Source organism: Gymnodraco acuticeps, unplaced genomic scaffold (assembly GCF_902827175.1).
Source record: "Gymnodraco acuticeps unplaced genomic scaffold, fGymAcu1.1, whole genome shotgun sequence".
In the NCBI taxonomy this organism is placed as follows: domain Eukaryota; kingdom Metazoa; phylum Chordata; class Actinopteri; order Perciformes; family Bathydraconidae; genus Gymnodraco; species Gymnodraco acuticeps.
The window spans coordinates 5,611,827-5,625,736 of NW_022990271.1; the positions used below are offsets into that span (position 1 = coordinate 5,611,827).

General features: G+C 38.7%; 3 protein-coding genes across 5 annotated transcripts in view; 2 read left to right on the top strand and 1 right to left on the bottom strand.

The window, feature by feature from the left end:
* The window catches only part of chrna7a (cholinergic receptor, nicotinic, alpha 7a (neuronal)), a 33,979-nt gene extending 22,916 nt beyond the window's left edge, over positions 1 to 11,063 (bottom strand). Inside the window, exons 1-5 of one of the 2 annotated variants that reach the window (XM_034221131.1) lie at positions 10,938 to 11,063; positions 7,960 to 8,099; positions 7,531 to 7,575; positions 5,386 to 5,495; positions 821 to 900 (exon numbers count right to left, since the gene is read on the bottom strand). In XM_034221131.1, the coding sequence (XP_034077022.1) occupies positions 821 to 900; positions 5,386 to 5,495; positions 7,531 to 7,575; positions 7,960 to 8,099; positions 10,938 to 10,992 (430 nt within the window). In that variant the 5' untranslated portion in view covers positions 10,993 to 11,063. Of the gene's footprint in view, positions 1 to 820; positions 901 to 5,385; positions 5,706 to 7,530; positions 7,576 to 7,959; positions 8,100 to 10,937 lie in introns of those variants that run through there. The other variant, XM_034221132.1, reaches the window with a different exon arrangement.
* Positions 2,929 to 5,974, top strand: LOC117549324 (general transcription factor II-I repeat domain-containing protein 2B-like). Its single transcript, XM_034221135.1, has 2 exons — positions 2,929 to 4,375; positions 4,455 to 5,974. Exons 1-2 carry the CDS (start codon positions 3,631 to 3,633, stop codon positions 4,520 to 4,522), a joined length of 813 nt encoding a protein of 270 aa, XP_034077026.1. The 5' UTR covers positions 2,929 to 3,630; the 3' UTR covers positions 4,523 to 5,974.
* A 1,378-nt stretch (positions 11,064 to 12,441) lies between the features above and the next one.
* LOC117549325 (ceroid-lipofuscinosis neuronal protein 6-like) overlaps positions 12,442 to 13,910 on the top strand; it is a 30,337-nt gene continuing 28,868 nt past the window's right edge. For both annotated transcript variants that reach the window (XM_034221137.1, XM_034221136.1), the window contains exon 1: positions 12,442 to 12,640. In XM_034221137.1, the coding sequence (XP_034077028.1) occupies positions 12,588 to 12,640 (53 nt within the window). In that variant the 5' untranslated portion in view covers positions 12,442 to 12,587. The remainder of the gene's footprint in view (positions 12,641 to 13,910) is intronic.

A 13,910-nucleotide genomic window follows, 5' to 3' on the forward strand; every position in this document is an offset into this window, starting at 1 on the left:
ACCAAATCCCAGCGTGCATTGCGGCTAAACCATCCAATCATCGAGCTGAGGATCTTGCCTACATCTGTTTCCGGTTTAGTTTATGATGGATGTATTTTGTTATACACACATTCCTTCACATTTAAATTTAAATTAAAGTATTTTGTGAGGCCTTCGAACATGTTTTTAAATATAACTACGGTTGTAGTTGAAGAGTTTATAATTTAACATGAACCGAAGCTGTTGCCTGGCAACGCAATCGCACAACGTCACGTCCGTTAATTCCACATCCACACGCATGGATTAACATCGATTTAATACATTAATGTAGCCTTTGTTTATGCTAAAAGAGGTGTCGACCAGCTGGGGCAACAAGAAAATCGGCGTAATCAAGTGTGACTATTAACATTTTTAATTATTATATTAATATTGACAATAACAACCGACCGTCGGGGTAGCATTTGCTTGGCATTTCCGGGTATTTCTCCACTGGTTAACATGGGTTAACAATACCGTGTAACTGTCACGTTTGAAGGGACGAAATCGTGACATCTTCACATCTCGCAGCATGGTAAATCGTGACATCTTCACATCTCGCAGCATGGTAAATCGTCACATGTTCACGTCTCGCAGCATGGTAAATCGTCACATGTTCACGTCTTGCCTGGCCTACCAAGGCCTGCCTAACCATACCGCACTAAGCCGTGCTAGGTCCTGCAGTGGAAAAGCGCCATTATATAAGTCTGATGTGTTTCCTAAAACAAGTAGCAAGTCTTACAATTTGGAATCTTTCTTTCATCTGTTTTTACTGACCTGTCAGGACTGATTTAATAGCTCTTACCTGGAGGTAGGTAGGAACAGGTGCCCGAGGAGTTGACCAAAATGTTGGTGTGAAACGTAGCATCAAATCTTTCATCAGCACTGTGGACAACATACAGCTACATCAGTTTTTACTGCGGCGTTAACCAAAGTGCAGCTTTAGTGGAAAACATTTTAATAAATTCAAACAGTGATGTAACCTTTGAGAGACCCAGTTTTAATCATGAAGATGCTAAACTAATTTGGATGAGCCACACACAGCGAGCAGAAGATATTTGGTTTTGTATATTTTTCTATCTCATTATCAGCAGCAGGTACACGAGGAGTCAGAAGAGATGCAACAACATGTCCCTGGAGATGGTTATTCAGAATTAAGATTCTCCCCCTGATTCACTTCCCCTAAATAAACTCCCAAGAGCTTAAAGCATGGTTGAGCTGAAGTTGAAAGTGAAAAAGACTAACTTTGAGCAGTATCTAATTAAAATAATCTGAAATTAAGGCTTTCCTCAGAGGGACAATGACAAATGAAGTGCTTTGCCATTTATTAGTGACATGTCTAGCCACATGAATATATTTTATTTATTTTATTCTGAGGGCTTTTTATTTCATGCAGAACACGAGGTGAATTTTCAGAATCTGGTGTGGATTAAAGTTGTATTACTGTATTTCATTTTTGATTTATTGTAAAAGGAAAAAAAACAGTTGCGAAATGCTTTTTTATGGCAACATAAAAAAAGAAAATGTTCAATTTCTTAGAGCTTCTCTTGTGTGTATCTTCCGGTTTGATTGTACAAGGGATCCGTCTAAACAGCATAAATGACTAAAACAGTCATGAGTCGCTCATTTTAACTTTAGAGTTGCCACCTGCTTCATTTGTGGGATTTGATCATTAAAACAATGAAAAAAAGGGAATCTAAGCCTGTTCGTTCCATCTCTGGGGAAGTTTCATCTGCAAAAATGTCAAGAGAAAAAGGGGGAACTTCACAGAGCTTAAAGTCCTGCTGACAGAAATCAGCAGACGTAAACATAACAAATCAAGCAGTCAAAGGTAGATAACCATGTTTCAGGTAGAGTGAAATGTAAGCACTCAAAGGGATAGTATTTATTTGTTGTGATTTTGTTCTCATGAGGCCCTAATGTGATTCTTAATGACACATCTTCAACACAAGATAACATTGACACAATTGATTCCCTTATGTTTAAGAAAAATAATGTAATCTGTGCAAGAATCACAGCCAGTGCCATTGTAATGGTTGTTATTAATTATAGAACATAATCCATAATAGCATAATCCCTCTGAGATCCTCCCCATTATATTGTGTAGAGGACAATGCATGCATGCTGAGTCCGACACCATGCATATCCAATTACAGGGAAGCTCTAAACCAGACCTGGGCATTGTACGGCCCCCGGGCCACATTCTTTCACACACAGTGACGTCACGAGCTACCCACAATGCAACACGCGCCATATAAATATATATAAATGCACCATTTTCCTGGAGGTGCTAATATCCTGGAAGTGCAAATATAAACAGCTAGCTAACTAGCCAGGCAGAGCGCAGTAGGTTTTTTTTCTGAATTAACGACCGAAGAAATCGCTGCATGTCTTCGGATTACATCTCTGGACTTGAGGGGTGTGCTTTAGGTCGTTACCAGCGTAAACTAGAGCTGTGTGGGTTGTTACAGACTGCCTGCAGATGTATGGAAAAACGACAGTGGCCTTCGTCGATTTTGGCTGCATCTACGTCTAATTTCTGGAAACACCAGGTGAATACCCCACTTGTCACAATAATATTATCATGCCATTGCATATGTGGTATTTTAGAGTTGACTAGATATTGATTAAGGCAATAGACTATGATATTCAGTACAGGAAGTTTAGCAACACCTAGACGGTGTACGGCTGCTTGCACCTCGCGTAAAACGGCGCAGACCGGAAGTACGGTGTCGCGCTCGGCCCAATACCCGTATGTGTGTGTGAAAGAATACGGCCCTTTGGTTGACTCTGACCGGACCGTGTAAGGTTAATTAGAAATTACAAAATAAACATATTTTCTAATTTTTACCTCATGCATGGACTAAAGCTGCAATGCTTTTATTTTGAAGTTGTTTTTTATTCACGTACATAATGACGCAATACGTCAAATCAAGACGTCACGTGCGCGTTATTGGATCATTGTCACAAGACGACTTTTGCGCTCAAAAATGTCAGCTCATGCTAAAAAAAGATGCCGAATGTAGGGTTTTCAACAAAAATTGGACTGCTAAGTATATACTGAAGTCGGAGGTAAAGCCGTGTGTTTAGTTTGCGGGGAGAAGATCGCCGTGTTCAAGGACTACAATTTGAGTCGGCATTACGAGACGAAACTCGCGGAGAAATACAAAAACTTGACTGATGCTGAAAGGGTGCGCACATCGAACGCTTTGCTAGCTAAGCTGCAAAAGCAGCAAGGCTTTTTTACCAAGCTTCACACATCCAAGGATGCAGCAACCAAGACCAGCTTTGTGATATCCCACAAAATAGCTAAACACAGTAAGCCATTCTTAGAGGGGGAGTTTGTCAAAGAGTGCTTAGTGGACTTTGCAGCACTAATATGCCCTGAAAAAAAAAGAAGCATTTGAGCAAGTCCGGCTGTCCAGGCGAACCGTGACGAGAAGGATCGAGGACATTGCGGGGAATCTGGAGCTTCAGCTGCAACATGAAGTGGCAAGTTTTGACTTTATCTCCTCGGCTTTGGACGAGAGCTGTGATGTCCGCGACACAGCGCAGTTACGCGTATTTGTCCGTGGGATAACGCTGGACTTCAAGATTACGGAGGAGCTGGCAGCAATGCGGCCGATGAAAGGGACGACGACAGGGAGCGATCTGTTCACGGAGGTAAATGCGTGCATGAACACGCTGGGACTGAAATGGGACAGACTGGCAGGTGTCACAACAGACGGTTGTCCAAATCTTACAGGTAAAAATGTTGGACTTTTGAAACGTATGCAAGATAAAGTGACTGAAATCGACGCAGATCAGAAATTGGTATTTTTGCATTGTATTATACACCAACATGTGTTGTGCAAGTCAGTGCTAAAAATGCACCATGTTATTGATGTTGGTACTAAAATAGTAAACTTCATCAGGGCACGGGCATTGAATCACAGACAGTTTGTTGCACTTTTGGAGGAGCATGAGACTGAGCATAGTGACATCGGCTACCACACAGCTATCAGATGGCTCAGCCTGGGCAAAGTGCTAAAAAGAGTTTGGGACCTGAAAGCAGAGATTCAAGAGTTGTGTGAGAAGAAAGGCAAAGACATCCCAGAGCACTCAGATGAGGACTGGATGGCAGATTTAGCATTTGCTGTTGATGTGACTGCACTGATGAATGAACTGAACACCAAACTGCAAGGCAAGGGCCTTTTTGTTCATGAGATGCACAGCCTGGTGAAGGCTTTCATGACAACGATGCAGTTTCTTTCAAGCCAACTGGAGAGCAACACTCTCACTCACATGCAAACCCTGAAAGAAGTCACACCATCAGCTGATCACCTCCGCAGGTACTCATCCATGTTAGGAGCATTGCATGGTGAGTTTTCAAGGCGATTTGAAGATCTCCGAACAATCGAGGATGAAATGCTCATGATTTCCTCTCCCTTTACCTTTAGTGTGGATAATGCACCCAGTGATGTTCAGCTGGAACTCATTGACCTGCAGTCTGATGCAGTACTGGTAGAGCGCTTTAAGTCAGGATCTCTGCTGGATTTCTACTCTTCTCTCGAGGAGGAGAACTTTCCAAACATGAGGAGACATGCTCAGAAGATGTTGGTTCTCTTTGGCTCTACCTATGTGAACAAACATTTTCAAAGATGAAGTTTATGAAATCCAGGTATAGATCCTCTCTCACTGATGATCATCTGTCAGCTGTGCTTCGCATCTCCACCTCAGACATTCAACCTGACTTCGATGCACTCGTTAAAGCCCAGCAGAGACTAGATTTCTCTCACTGAACAAGAAAAAAGAACTTAAAAACACCAAATGAGGTGGTTAGGCTACAAATGTAGGCATGTGAAGGTACCAACGAGCAGTGAACTGGGACACTTTCTTTGGAAGCCTTTTTCTCAAAATCACAGTTCAGTGACAGTTCAATATGATGTATCTTGCTGAATGTTTGGAGCACAAAGACAATGTTGTGATGTCTTAAGAATGCTAAGAACCTTTTCACAACTTTCCAACAGTATATGAAACTCAAAATGTGTTTTGTAGTGAATGCGACTGAACATTTTCACTAATATGAGTCAGAAATGGTGAAAAACGTTCACATTTTGTTTACCATTGTTTTGGGAAATTTGATTGAATAAATTACATTTTTTGTAAGGCAACCTCACTTTTTCATTGCTCAACTATAACATATACTCTTACCAGCTTGTCAAAACAATGCTATTTACTGCTTTTTATAAAGAAATACAATTAATATTATGTAGAATTGAGTTCAGCCTTTTGGCCCGACCCTCCACAATATTTTTTATTTCTCATGTGGCCATGGAAAAAATAATTGCCCACCCCTGCTCTAAGCCAATGGTTCCTTACAATACATACCTGTTATACAGCAGGATGTCTGGCTTCCAAATGAGATTGTCAGGAAATCTCACATTGGGCACACCTGGATAATCTGATGGATTCCACCGCAGGTAAAAATCATCCCAGTACTGCAGGACGCAAAAACATAATGTACTTTTTTTTATATTTCACATATATCTATAACATGACCTGTATGTGGCTCTGCGTTAGGAAAGCTTTGCCTGAAAGCTCGACCTGGGATTCACTGTACCACTAGTGTGTACTAGCAGCAGCGACAGCTACTATAATGGGTAATATAAATGTATGTGACAGCAGCTACGGGTAACATAATGCAATGACATGCTACAAGAATTTTGTTCAATTTCTGTGTCAGGTATAGCAACTTCTGACGAGGGAATTTTGATTTTCCACAATTGCATGCTATTCAAACTGTATGAAGCACAAAGCAATGGATATGTAATATTGTACATCTTTGAGTGATTTTCAATACATATAAATGAGCTACAGGTTATAACATCAGCTGACATTTAGACACATTAGTGGAATTTAAGTTTGTGCACAGAATATCAATGCAGTGAAGAGGCATAATAACACTTGGATCACAAACTAATGAGCAATGTCACTGTTTTAATATGTGTCATTGAAATGATCAAACAGAACATAATCTCCTTAGTAGGTGAAACTGTACAATGTGTGTACATTAAAACACAAGTAAAATACTGAATCTTGCACCATGTCTGACTCTTTGAAAAACAGAAAGCTTTTCAATCTGCCATGTGCTACACTCTCACATTCTTTCTCATTGGATTTGGGGTTTAGCCCCCCCTCTGAAAACCCCATTGTTTAAGCGAACCTCCTTTACCAAAACATTGCACTCAGATTTTTTACATCTTGAGGAAGTGCATTATTATAAAAAGGCTTTGGCTTATCCTTTATAATTTATTTTCAATTTACTTAAACCATCATGGAATTCAAATAAAGGCTGTTATCAGCAAGGAGAAATATAAAGGTCAGTCGTAAATGAAGGCTGGGCAAAATATATGAAAGGATCATTTGGTTAATTCATAATAAAGTGCATTTTGCCCTTATTAACAGAAATACTAAACTCAATCACAAACCACATGTTTACCATCTGCTTCTACTTTTGACATACTAGCTAGCCTACACCAATTACATTTAAAGGAATGATATAATTTGTCAATGTGATCATGTACTGTGTGGTTCTGTAACCTTACAGAACCATCTTTAATGGCACAAAGTGACTTCCAGAGATAAACATCTTTAAGAAGCAACATATGCTATCTTGACACCTATAGAGATGCTGCTTCGAATTTTGTCTGCGTAATCTTGTGTTTGTACCAAAGTCGATTGTGTGAGGTGTGGAGAGTGAGAGAGATTGAGGGAGACTGCTGCTCTGATTCGACGGGGTGATTTAAAGCAGACCAAGCCGCCTTGAAACAGCTTACTGACAGTGCAGCAGCAGGGAGCCACTGTCACACAATGGACCGGCTGTGAGGAAATGTGTGTGCTGCGTTCATACACCCTATCTCAAGGAGGAGAAAGTGAGGAAACTGGGTGGCGAAATGGAAAATACTTGTAAATAAAACTATCTGGCAATAACTGCACATTCATTATGTATACATGCACAAACAAATACCAGCTAAAAGGCTCAAGTTTAAGTTACAGTGTATTTACAATGTTTCTTTCAAGTCTCTAAAGCAAATATGTGGCCACAGCTAGCATGGTTATCTATAGCTTAGGAAAAAAACTGTAAACAAGAAAAAATAGATAGCATTGCTCCATCCACAGGTAAAGACATTTACCTACCAGCACCTCTAAAGATGAATGATTAACATTTTACATTTTTTTTTGTAATCTTACAAGAATGGACATGTAAGAACCACAATGGGTGTTTTTTGGGGGATAACATGCCTCATTTGACAAGTCTTGTTGCAGCTGTTAGGACTTCAAGAAGTCACATCCAATAAATAGTCTGTCACATAACCCCCCAAAAAACAGCAGGGTGTACTCGTGATTAAACAAATGTTGTGAACATAAACAGGGTAAGTATAAAATGCATGGATTCATCATTTAAAAAGTACACTATGTGGCCATCAGGTTGTGAATGTAAACGTTTCTATAGTTGTAAGAAAAAAGGCTTACCAGTTGTAGCCAAATGTTGGTTGTCAAAACCTGGTTCTTCTCATCCTGTTAAAAAATGATGAAGTGATATTAACTGTTCAGGTATTTCGTTGTAGGTATCTCTCAATTTAAGTTTCACAATGGAGGAATCATAATTTCTAAGAGCCTTGGGTACAGAGAAGGTATTGACTGTAAAGCTGCAACATTAGATGCAAAGACGATCACATTAGACTTAAATGATCCAAAAAGAATGAATGTGAATGGAAGATAATTGGAAACAAACAAATACCTGCTAGTTTTGACTTTACCAATATTGGAGAAGTGAACATTATTACATATGAGAGTTGATTTTTAGCTGTGAAGTAAAGGAAACAATCTCTATACAAGCATAAGACCACCTTGCCCATATGTATGCTTAGTGATATATGTGAAGAGTCATTATTAACATACCACATCCATGATCTGCCTGAGGGTTAAGCCGAAGTGAACAGTGAGAGACTGCGAGTCATTGTCGACTGGTCTCACCAGTGGGTTGTAGTTAGACATCAGGTCATGGTACAGTTTGTGCTGCTCTGCCCCCTGAAGAGAAACTACAAAAGACAGAGAATCCAGGACAGTAATGTACCTTAACAATTACTTAACAAAAAAGGACTAAGTGTATCTGAGTGCTACACTTCACTAACACATACACTATATAGACAAAAGTATTGGACCACCTACACCTTACACCTACAGGAGCTGTTATGATATCCCATTCCAAATTCTTAGGCATTCATATGACGTTGGTCACCCCTTAGCAGCTTCAACTCTTCTGGTCAAGATTTGGACTGTGTCTGTGGTTCCTAAACGTTTCCACTTTGCACTAATACCACTTACAGTTGATTGTGGAATATCTAGGGGAGAAGACATTTCACGAACTGACTTTTTGTAATGTTGACATCCTATTACAATACCACGTTCGAATTCAGTGAGCTTTTTACAACCCAATCTTTCACAAATGTTTGTAAAGGCAGACTGCATAGGTGCTTGATTGTATACCTATGGCAATGGGACTGAATGAAACACCTGAATTCAATGATTAAGAGGAGTGTCCCAATACTTTTGTCTTTATAGTGTATGTATGCTGTTAGTGTAATATTTTATTTTGGTGAATACTTTCATAACCTGTAGGATATTTAGCTATTAAGTCAAAATTCCTGACAGTTCCCAACCATATATTGAGTGAAGCTTTAATAGTTCAGGGTTACGTGTTATAACAGGGGGTGGGACTTAACAGCTATTGTGCAGGTAAGATGTGTTGTGATAAGGGTAGCCCAAATTAAACATTAGATCATTACCACTTGCCACAATGGGCCTCTCACTCAAAACAATAACAAAATAGTTTGGTGGTGTTGTGAAGTCGTAGATCATGGGAGGTTGTCATTGCAGTCAGCCCTGATGATGGAAACCGGTTAAACACTCAATAAGCAAAAAGATTCAATGTTACCCTGTCATACAATGGAGAGAGGGGCTACAAGCGTTTGATTAAAGTCCAATGGCTAAAATACTTTGTTGAGTTAGATAAAGTGGATACAAATGTAATTTATGAAAGCTTGTAAGAACACCTAATAACTCTGACACATGCGAGGACATTACAAATATGTTGCTATCACAGGAATAATAATACTACATGAGACTTGTATAGCGCTTTTCAGGAAACTCAAAGACGCTTTGACAGAGAATTACAAAACAACAACAACAAAAAACTGCAGTCTATGCATGCAACGGAATGAAATAGATGGTTAACTTGATTACAATTAAGGATTCATCTTGGGTTAAAAATGATCCGAAACATTTGGATAATATAAGCACAAAACTCAACAAAGAATATAACATGGGTGAAGTCGTTGTTGGGCAAGAGGAAGTGTTACCCATTATACTTTATGTTCAACGATGAGTTTGAGACAAAGAAACATTTCACCCCCATTTTACATCATCATCATTACAGCATTTATTCACTTCACTAATGGCCACAACCCAATTATCCTAAACTACCTATGAGAAGCACATTATCCCAATGATTTGGCAGAGAACTTTAGGCTTCTCCCCATTCCTCTGCCTTGTGTTGCATCCGGTTATTTCATAAAATAAAAGAAAGACTGAAAGATTAGCTGAAAGTGTGTCTTTGTCCATGACACTATGCCTTTTATCCAACCCGGTAGCTGCCCCCTCCGAACCCCACCAGCCGTAATCAAATTTCATCATGAAGTCTAGCAAGATGACATCAATGTGTGTTTTTGTCCTACGATTTTTCTGCCACACAATCCAGGACATTACTGGCTATCAGACCACAAAAGGAACATTTCTGAGACATTGTTGACATAATGTTGCTGATTTGTGGTCATAAAAAAAAAAGTATCGCCTTTCTAACTTTATATCAGATTGAACAGCCTTAATAATATCAAAGAGATGGGCAAGGGATTAAAGTACCACATATGCCTGGACATTTAGATATGCACGTCACGTGCAGACACTAAAACGACTTATATGCCTCTTCAGACTCTCGGGAAGCCTCAATTAACTATAAAGTGTAGAGTGAAGAGTCTGAGTCGATGAACATTTTCGAAATTCTGAGACGCAGCATGTCTTAAATAATTTGTGTGATAATAACCATTTGAGGAACAGGGTTCTTAAGATTTTTTGCTTTTTTCATTTGCAGAGAGTGATTTCATTCAGCCTTATGATTAGTTTTCTTTTCACAGCACAGGCAGGGATCTGGTTCATACACAGCAATGGAAAAGTGTTGCAACATAATGCGAGAGGCACAACAAGAACAGCTTCACTCTGGTCTTAATAAAGAAACAGTCCATGAAAAATGAATTTAGTGTGATATTTCCAGTGACCAGCAGGTCCATGCTGAAAAAACGTTCTATATTAAACTTTCTACCAGGTCTTATTTAAATGTGCTAGTGAGGTCATTATACACAATTTGCTTAAACATACAATTTAATCACGATAATAACACTACTATATGCAATTAGACATTTATTCTTACAATATAATAATTTTACTGTCTGTATAATTACTTTCATATGATCACTTACTTTTTTATAATGCTTATACTTCATTGATATCATGGGTGTGTACTTATCTGATCATATTTGTATTAACGTGTAATTGACTCTTTTTTTAATAAGTCACTCTACTCATCTCAGTTTTGCCTTTCTCTAGACTGGCTTTAACGATGTAAATGTAGTGCTTTTTATGTATTGTTAGACGAATAAAATATATCTGATTCTTTCTGATTCTAATGTCACTTAAACTCAGTATTTGGCACAACAGTTAAGCTATGTAATTATGATTATGATGAATTAATAACATGCAACGCAACAACAACACGTCCCAAAAAAAGAGTTAATTTGCAATTGAAGCACACATTGACAGCCTACCTTTCACAGTGAAGGCGCTGACTGCGAGGAAGAGCAGAAAATGCACTGAGTCCATGTTGAACCGAGCGAGGAGTGAGAACAGACTAATCCCTCAGTCCTTCTCTGAGCCGAACCTGACGGGAACCGGAGAATACAGTGTGTGTGTGTGTGTGTGTGTGTGTGTGTGTGTGTGTGTGTGTGTGTGTGTGTGTGTGTGTGTGTGTGTGTGTGTGTGTGTGTGTGTGTGTGTGTGTGTGTGTGTGTGTGTTGTGTGTGTGTGTGTGTGTGTGTGTGTGTGTGTGTGTGTGTGTGTGTGTGTGTGTGTGTGTGTGTGTGTGTGTGTGTGTGTGTGTGTGTGTGTGTGTGTGCATGCATTAAATAACTCCTCCTTCTAGCTGCTGTTTGACAGGACAGCCATGATTTGTTGTAGGCAACATCAAGTATCTGTCCACAGCAGTTTGTCTCACAGATTGACCTACTGATAGAGGATACCACTCAGACTAGCCATGTTTAAAAATGTACAATGATGTAGATTTTAACTCAATATATTTTTGTTACAAAAGTATGTTTTTGACTCATTATAAAAAATCAATAGCCCCAATATCTGCTTTTACGTGCATCATTGTCTTACTTCAAAAAATGTGTTTGAAGACTTGATGGAAGATTATGCACAGGGATGCAGAAAAAGTTGTACAGCATCATAGTTGTACATCTACAACAATTAGGCGTTTTGTAGAAAATGGTGACATCTTCTGGTCAGTTAACACAATTACAACTGTGTATTGAAACTTGAATGGAGTTTTTTGAAGAACTACTCTAGTATCTCATTTTTGAAATTCGTTATTTAAAAAATGTCTATATAAAAAACAATGAACAATATGATGCAACAATTAAATTGGTTTGGAGGCAAATCCATGCCTCATCCATATGGCCAGATTAGAAACAAATATACAACCAACTCTAGAATAAAAAAGCATGATAACACACATAAATATAAATACACTGTTGAAAACCAGGACTGATTCTCTACGTTTCGTTTGGATAAGGATATTTTAATAAGACTTATGGGGATGTGGAGCAGTACTCTCGGGTAATACTGTGATATTTTGTACAATACAGGTTCCACATTAATAAACAAATATATATCATATTGTCAGTGTAATGTCTGATACAGTATGCTTGATGTTTCGTTGACAGTGAAACATGGAAAACAAGCAGATTAATAATTTAAACCCCATAATGAGAACCATGTACACAAAGGCAAATACATGTTTTAAGGATAATATAATACTAAATTCATTTCATGCATCTTATTTGGTTATAAGTAAGCACAGAACAATTATATATTTATTCCAGTACACTCAAAGTCCTATATTATAAAACTTTAGCAAAGACGAACATTATGTTAATTGTTTGTGTTATTGTTACAAGGGTTGAGTTTGCCTACCTATCATTTCACTTTACCACAATTCACGTGTAGCTCCTGTGCTGCGGTTTGATTGGTGGAGAAGGCGGGACCGAAGGGCGGGAACAATGCTCCAACACGGAAGTGAAGATGAGTTTTGACAGAAATGTGTTTACTATAATTTAATAGCGTTAATTTTACATCCTTTTAGACCACAGCACGGGAGTACCGTTATTTGGATCAACACTCGCTAACATAAAGCGAAAATGTCTGCAAGAAAACGTCGCAGCAACGATTTAAAAGAGAAAACACAAACTAGGTTTGTACACTTTACATTAAGCTGACGAAAGTGTTACCTTTTTAGCCGTGTTTTTTTTAGTGAAGGGCTGGTTAAAGAATGAAGCAAGCAACTATATAATCGATATTAAGAAAGAACATGATTTGTAACCTCTTGTTTGCGATAACAACTCACAATCCGCTCTGCTGCTGCTTGTCTGCATCTGTCCAGAAACCAAATATGGAGAATGCATTTAAAGTAAGTGAGAGCGAGCAGGAGCAGATCCGCTGGTTGCTGACGCGAATTAGGGTTAACATCATAAATAGTTTTTAAAAAAAACTTGTTTCTGTAAAGTCTTGTAGCTGTTTGTTAAACAAGGACTGCATAACAACACTCGGTTGCATGTGACAGATATAAATAGATAGCTGCGGCTGGAGGAGCTTGTGGTTAACCGTGCCTTCCGCTTGTCTCAGTCAGTCTTTGCCCTTTTCCACTGCTGGTCCTACATGACTCAACCAACTCAACTCAGTACTAGCCTACTGTTGCACATAACTGTATTTTATTATTTGGCCAAATAACCATGGTATGCATACATGTAAACACAATTGGAACTAGAAAGGCACATGAAGACCATCGTTTCACAGCTGTAAACATTGCGTGGATAAGATCCAACATGAAATGGGCTCTTCCTTGGCTCATGCTACACCCTTCGGGCAAGTTTAATGATAATAATGTCAGTAGATTTTCCATTATCCTGTTGACAGGCCAAACAACTGAACATAAAACAAACTCCATGGAAAAGTTATTTATAAAGCCTAAGGCAGGGTTGCCAACTTTGGGTACCTGGCTGGAGTGAGATTTTGATATCATGCGTTTAATTACACATATGCACAGGGCCGCCCCTGGCCAACTTGGGGCCCCAAGCGACATTGTGAGATGAGGCCCCCCCCTGCTACCGACAGGAGTGAAACAAATTTATTTGGAAACAAACTACTTTGCAAATATAATTCCTGTTTATTATTAGTATCAACACAGTTACTTTTGTATACAGTGAGGTAAATGCTAAATGTGCAGGTACGTCTGTATTTCCTGCCAAATACTAGCCTTAAAAAGATTAAAATATAATGAATGCAAATAAACTACTTCTAATAATAATCATAATCATAATCATAATCAATTCAATAATATAAATACTATATTATTTTATTATAATATAGTTGTAATATAGTCAAGACAAAACATGCTTATGACATGCTCAAAAACTGATATTTCTTAAATCTGTATTCAAACGTAGTTCCCTCTGTCAGCAATG

What these genes read in the sequence shown, in the direction of transcription:
- LOC117549324 (XM_034221135.1), top strand. Translation starts at nt 3,631, where the DNA reads ATGCGGCCGATGAAAGGGACGACGACAGGGAGCGATCTGTTCACGGAG. An exon ending in CATGTTAGGAGCATTGCATG is followed by an intron (nt 4,376 to 4,454) that starts GTGAGTTTTCAA and finishes CTTTACCTTTAG; the next exon opens with TGTGGATAATGCACCCAGTG.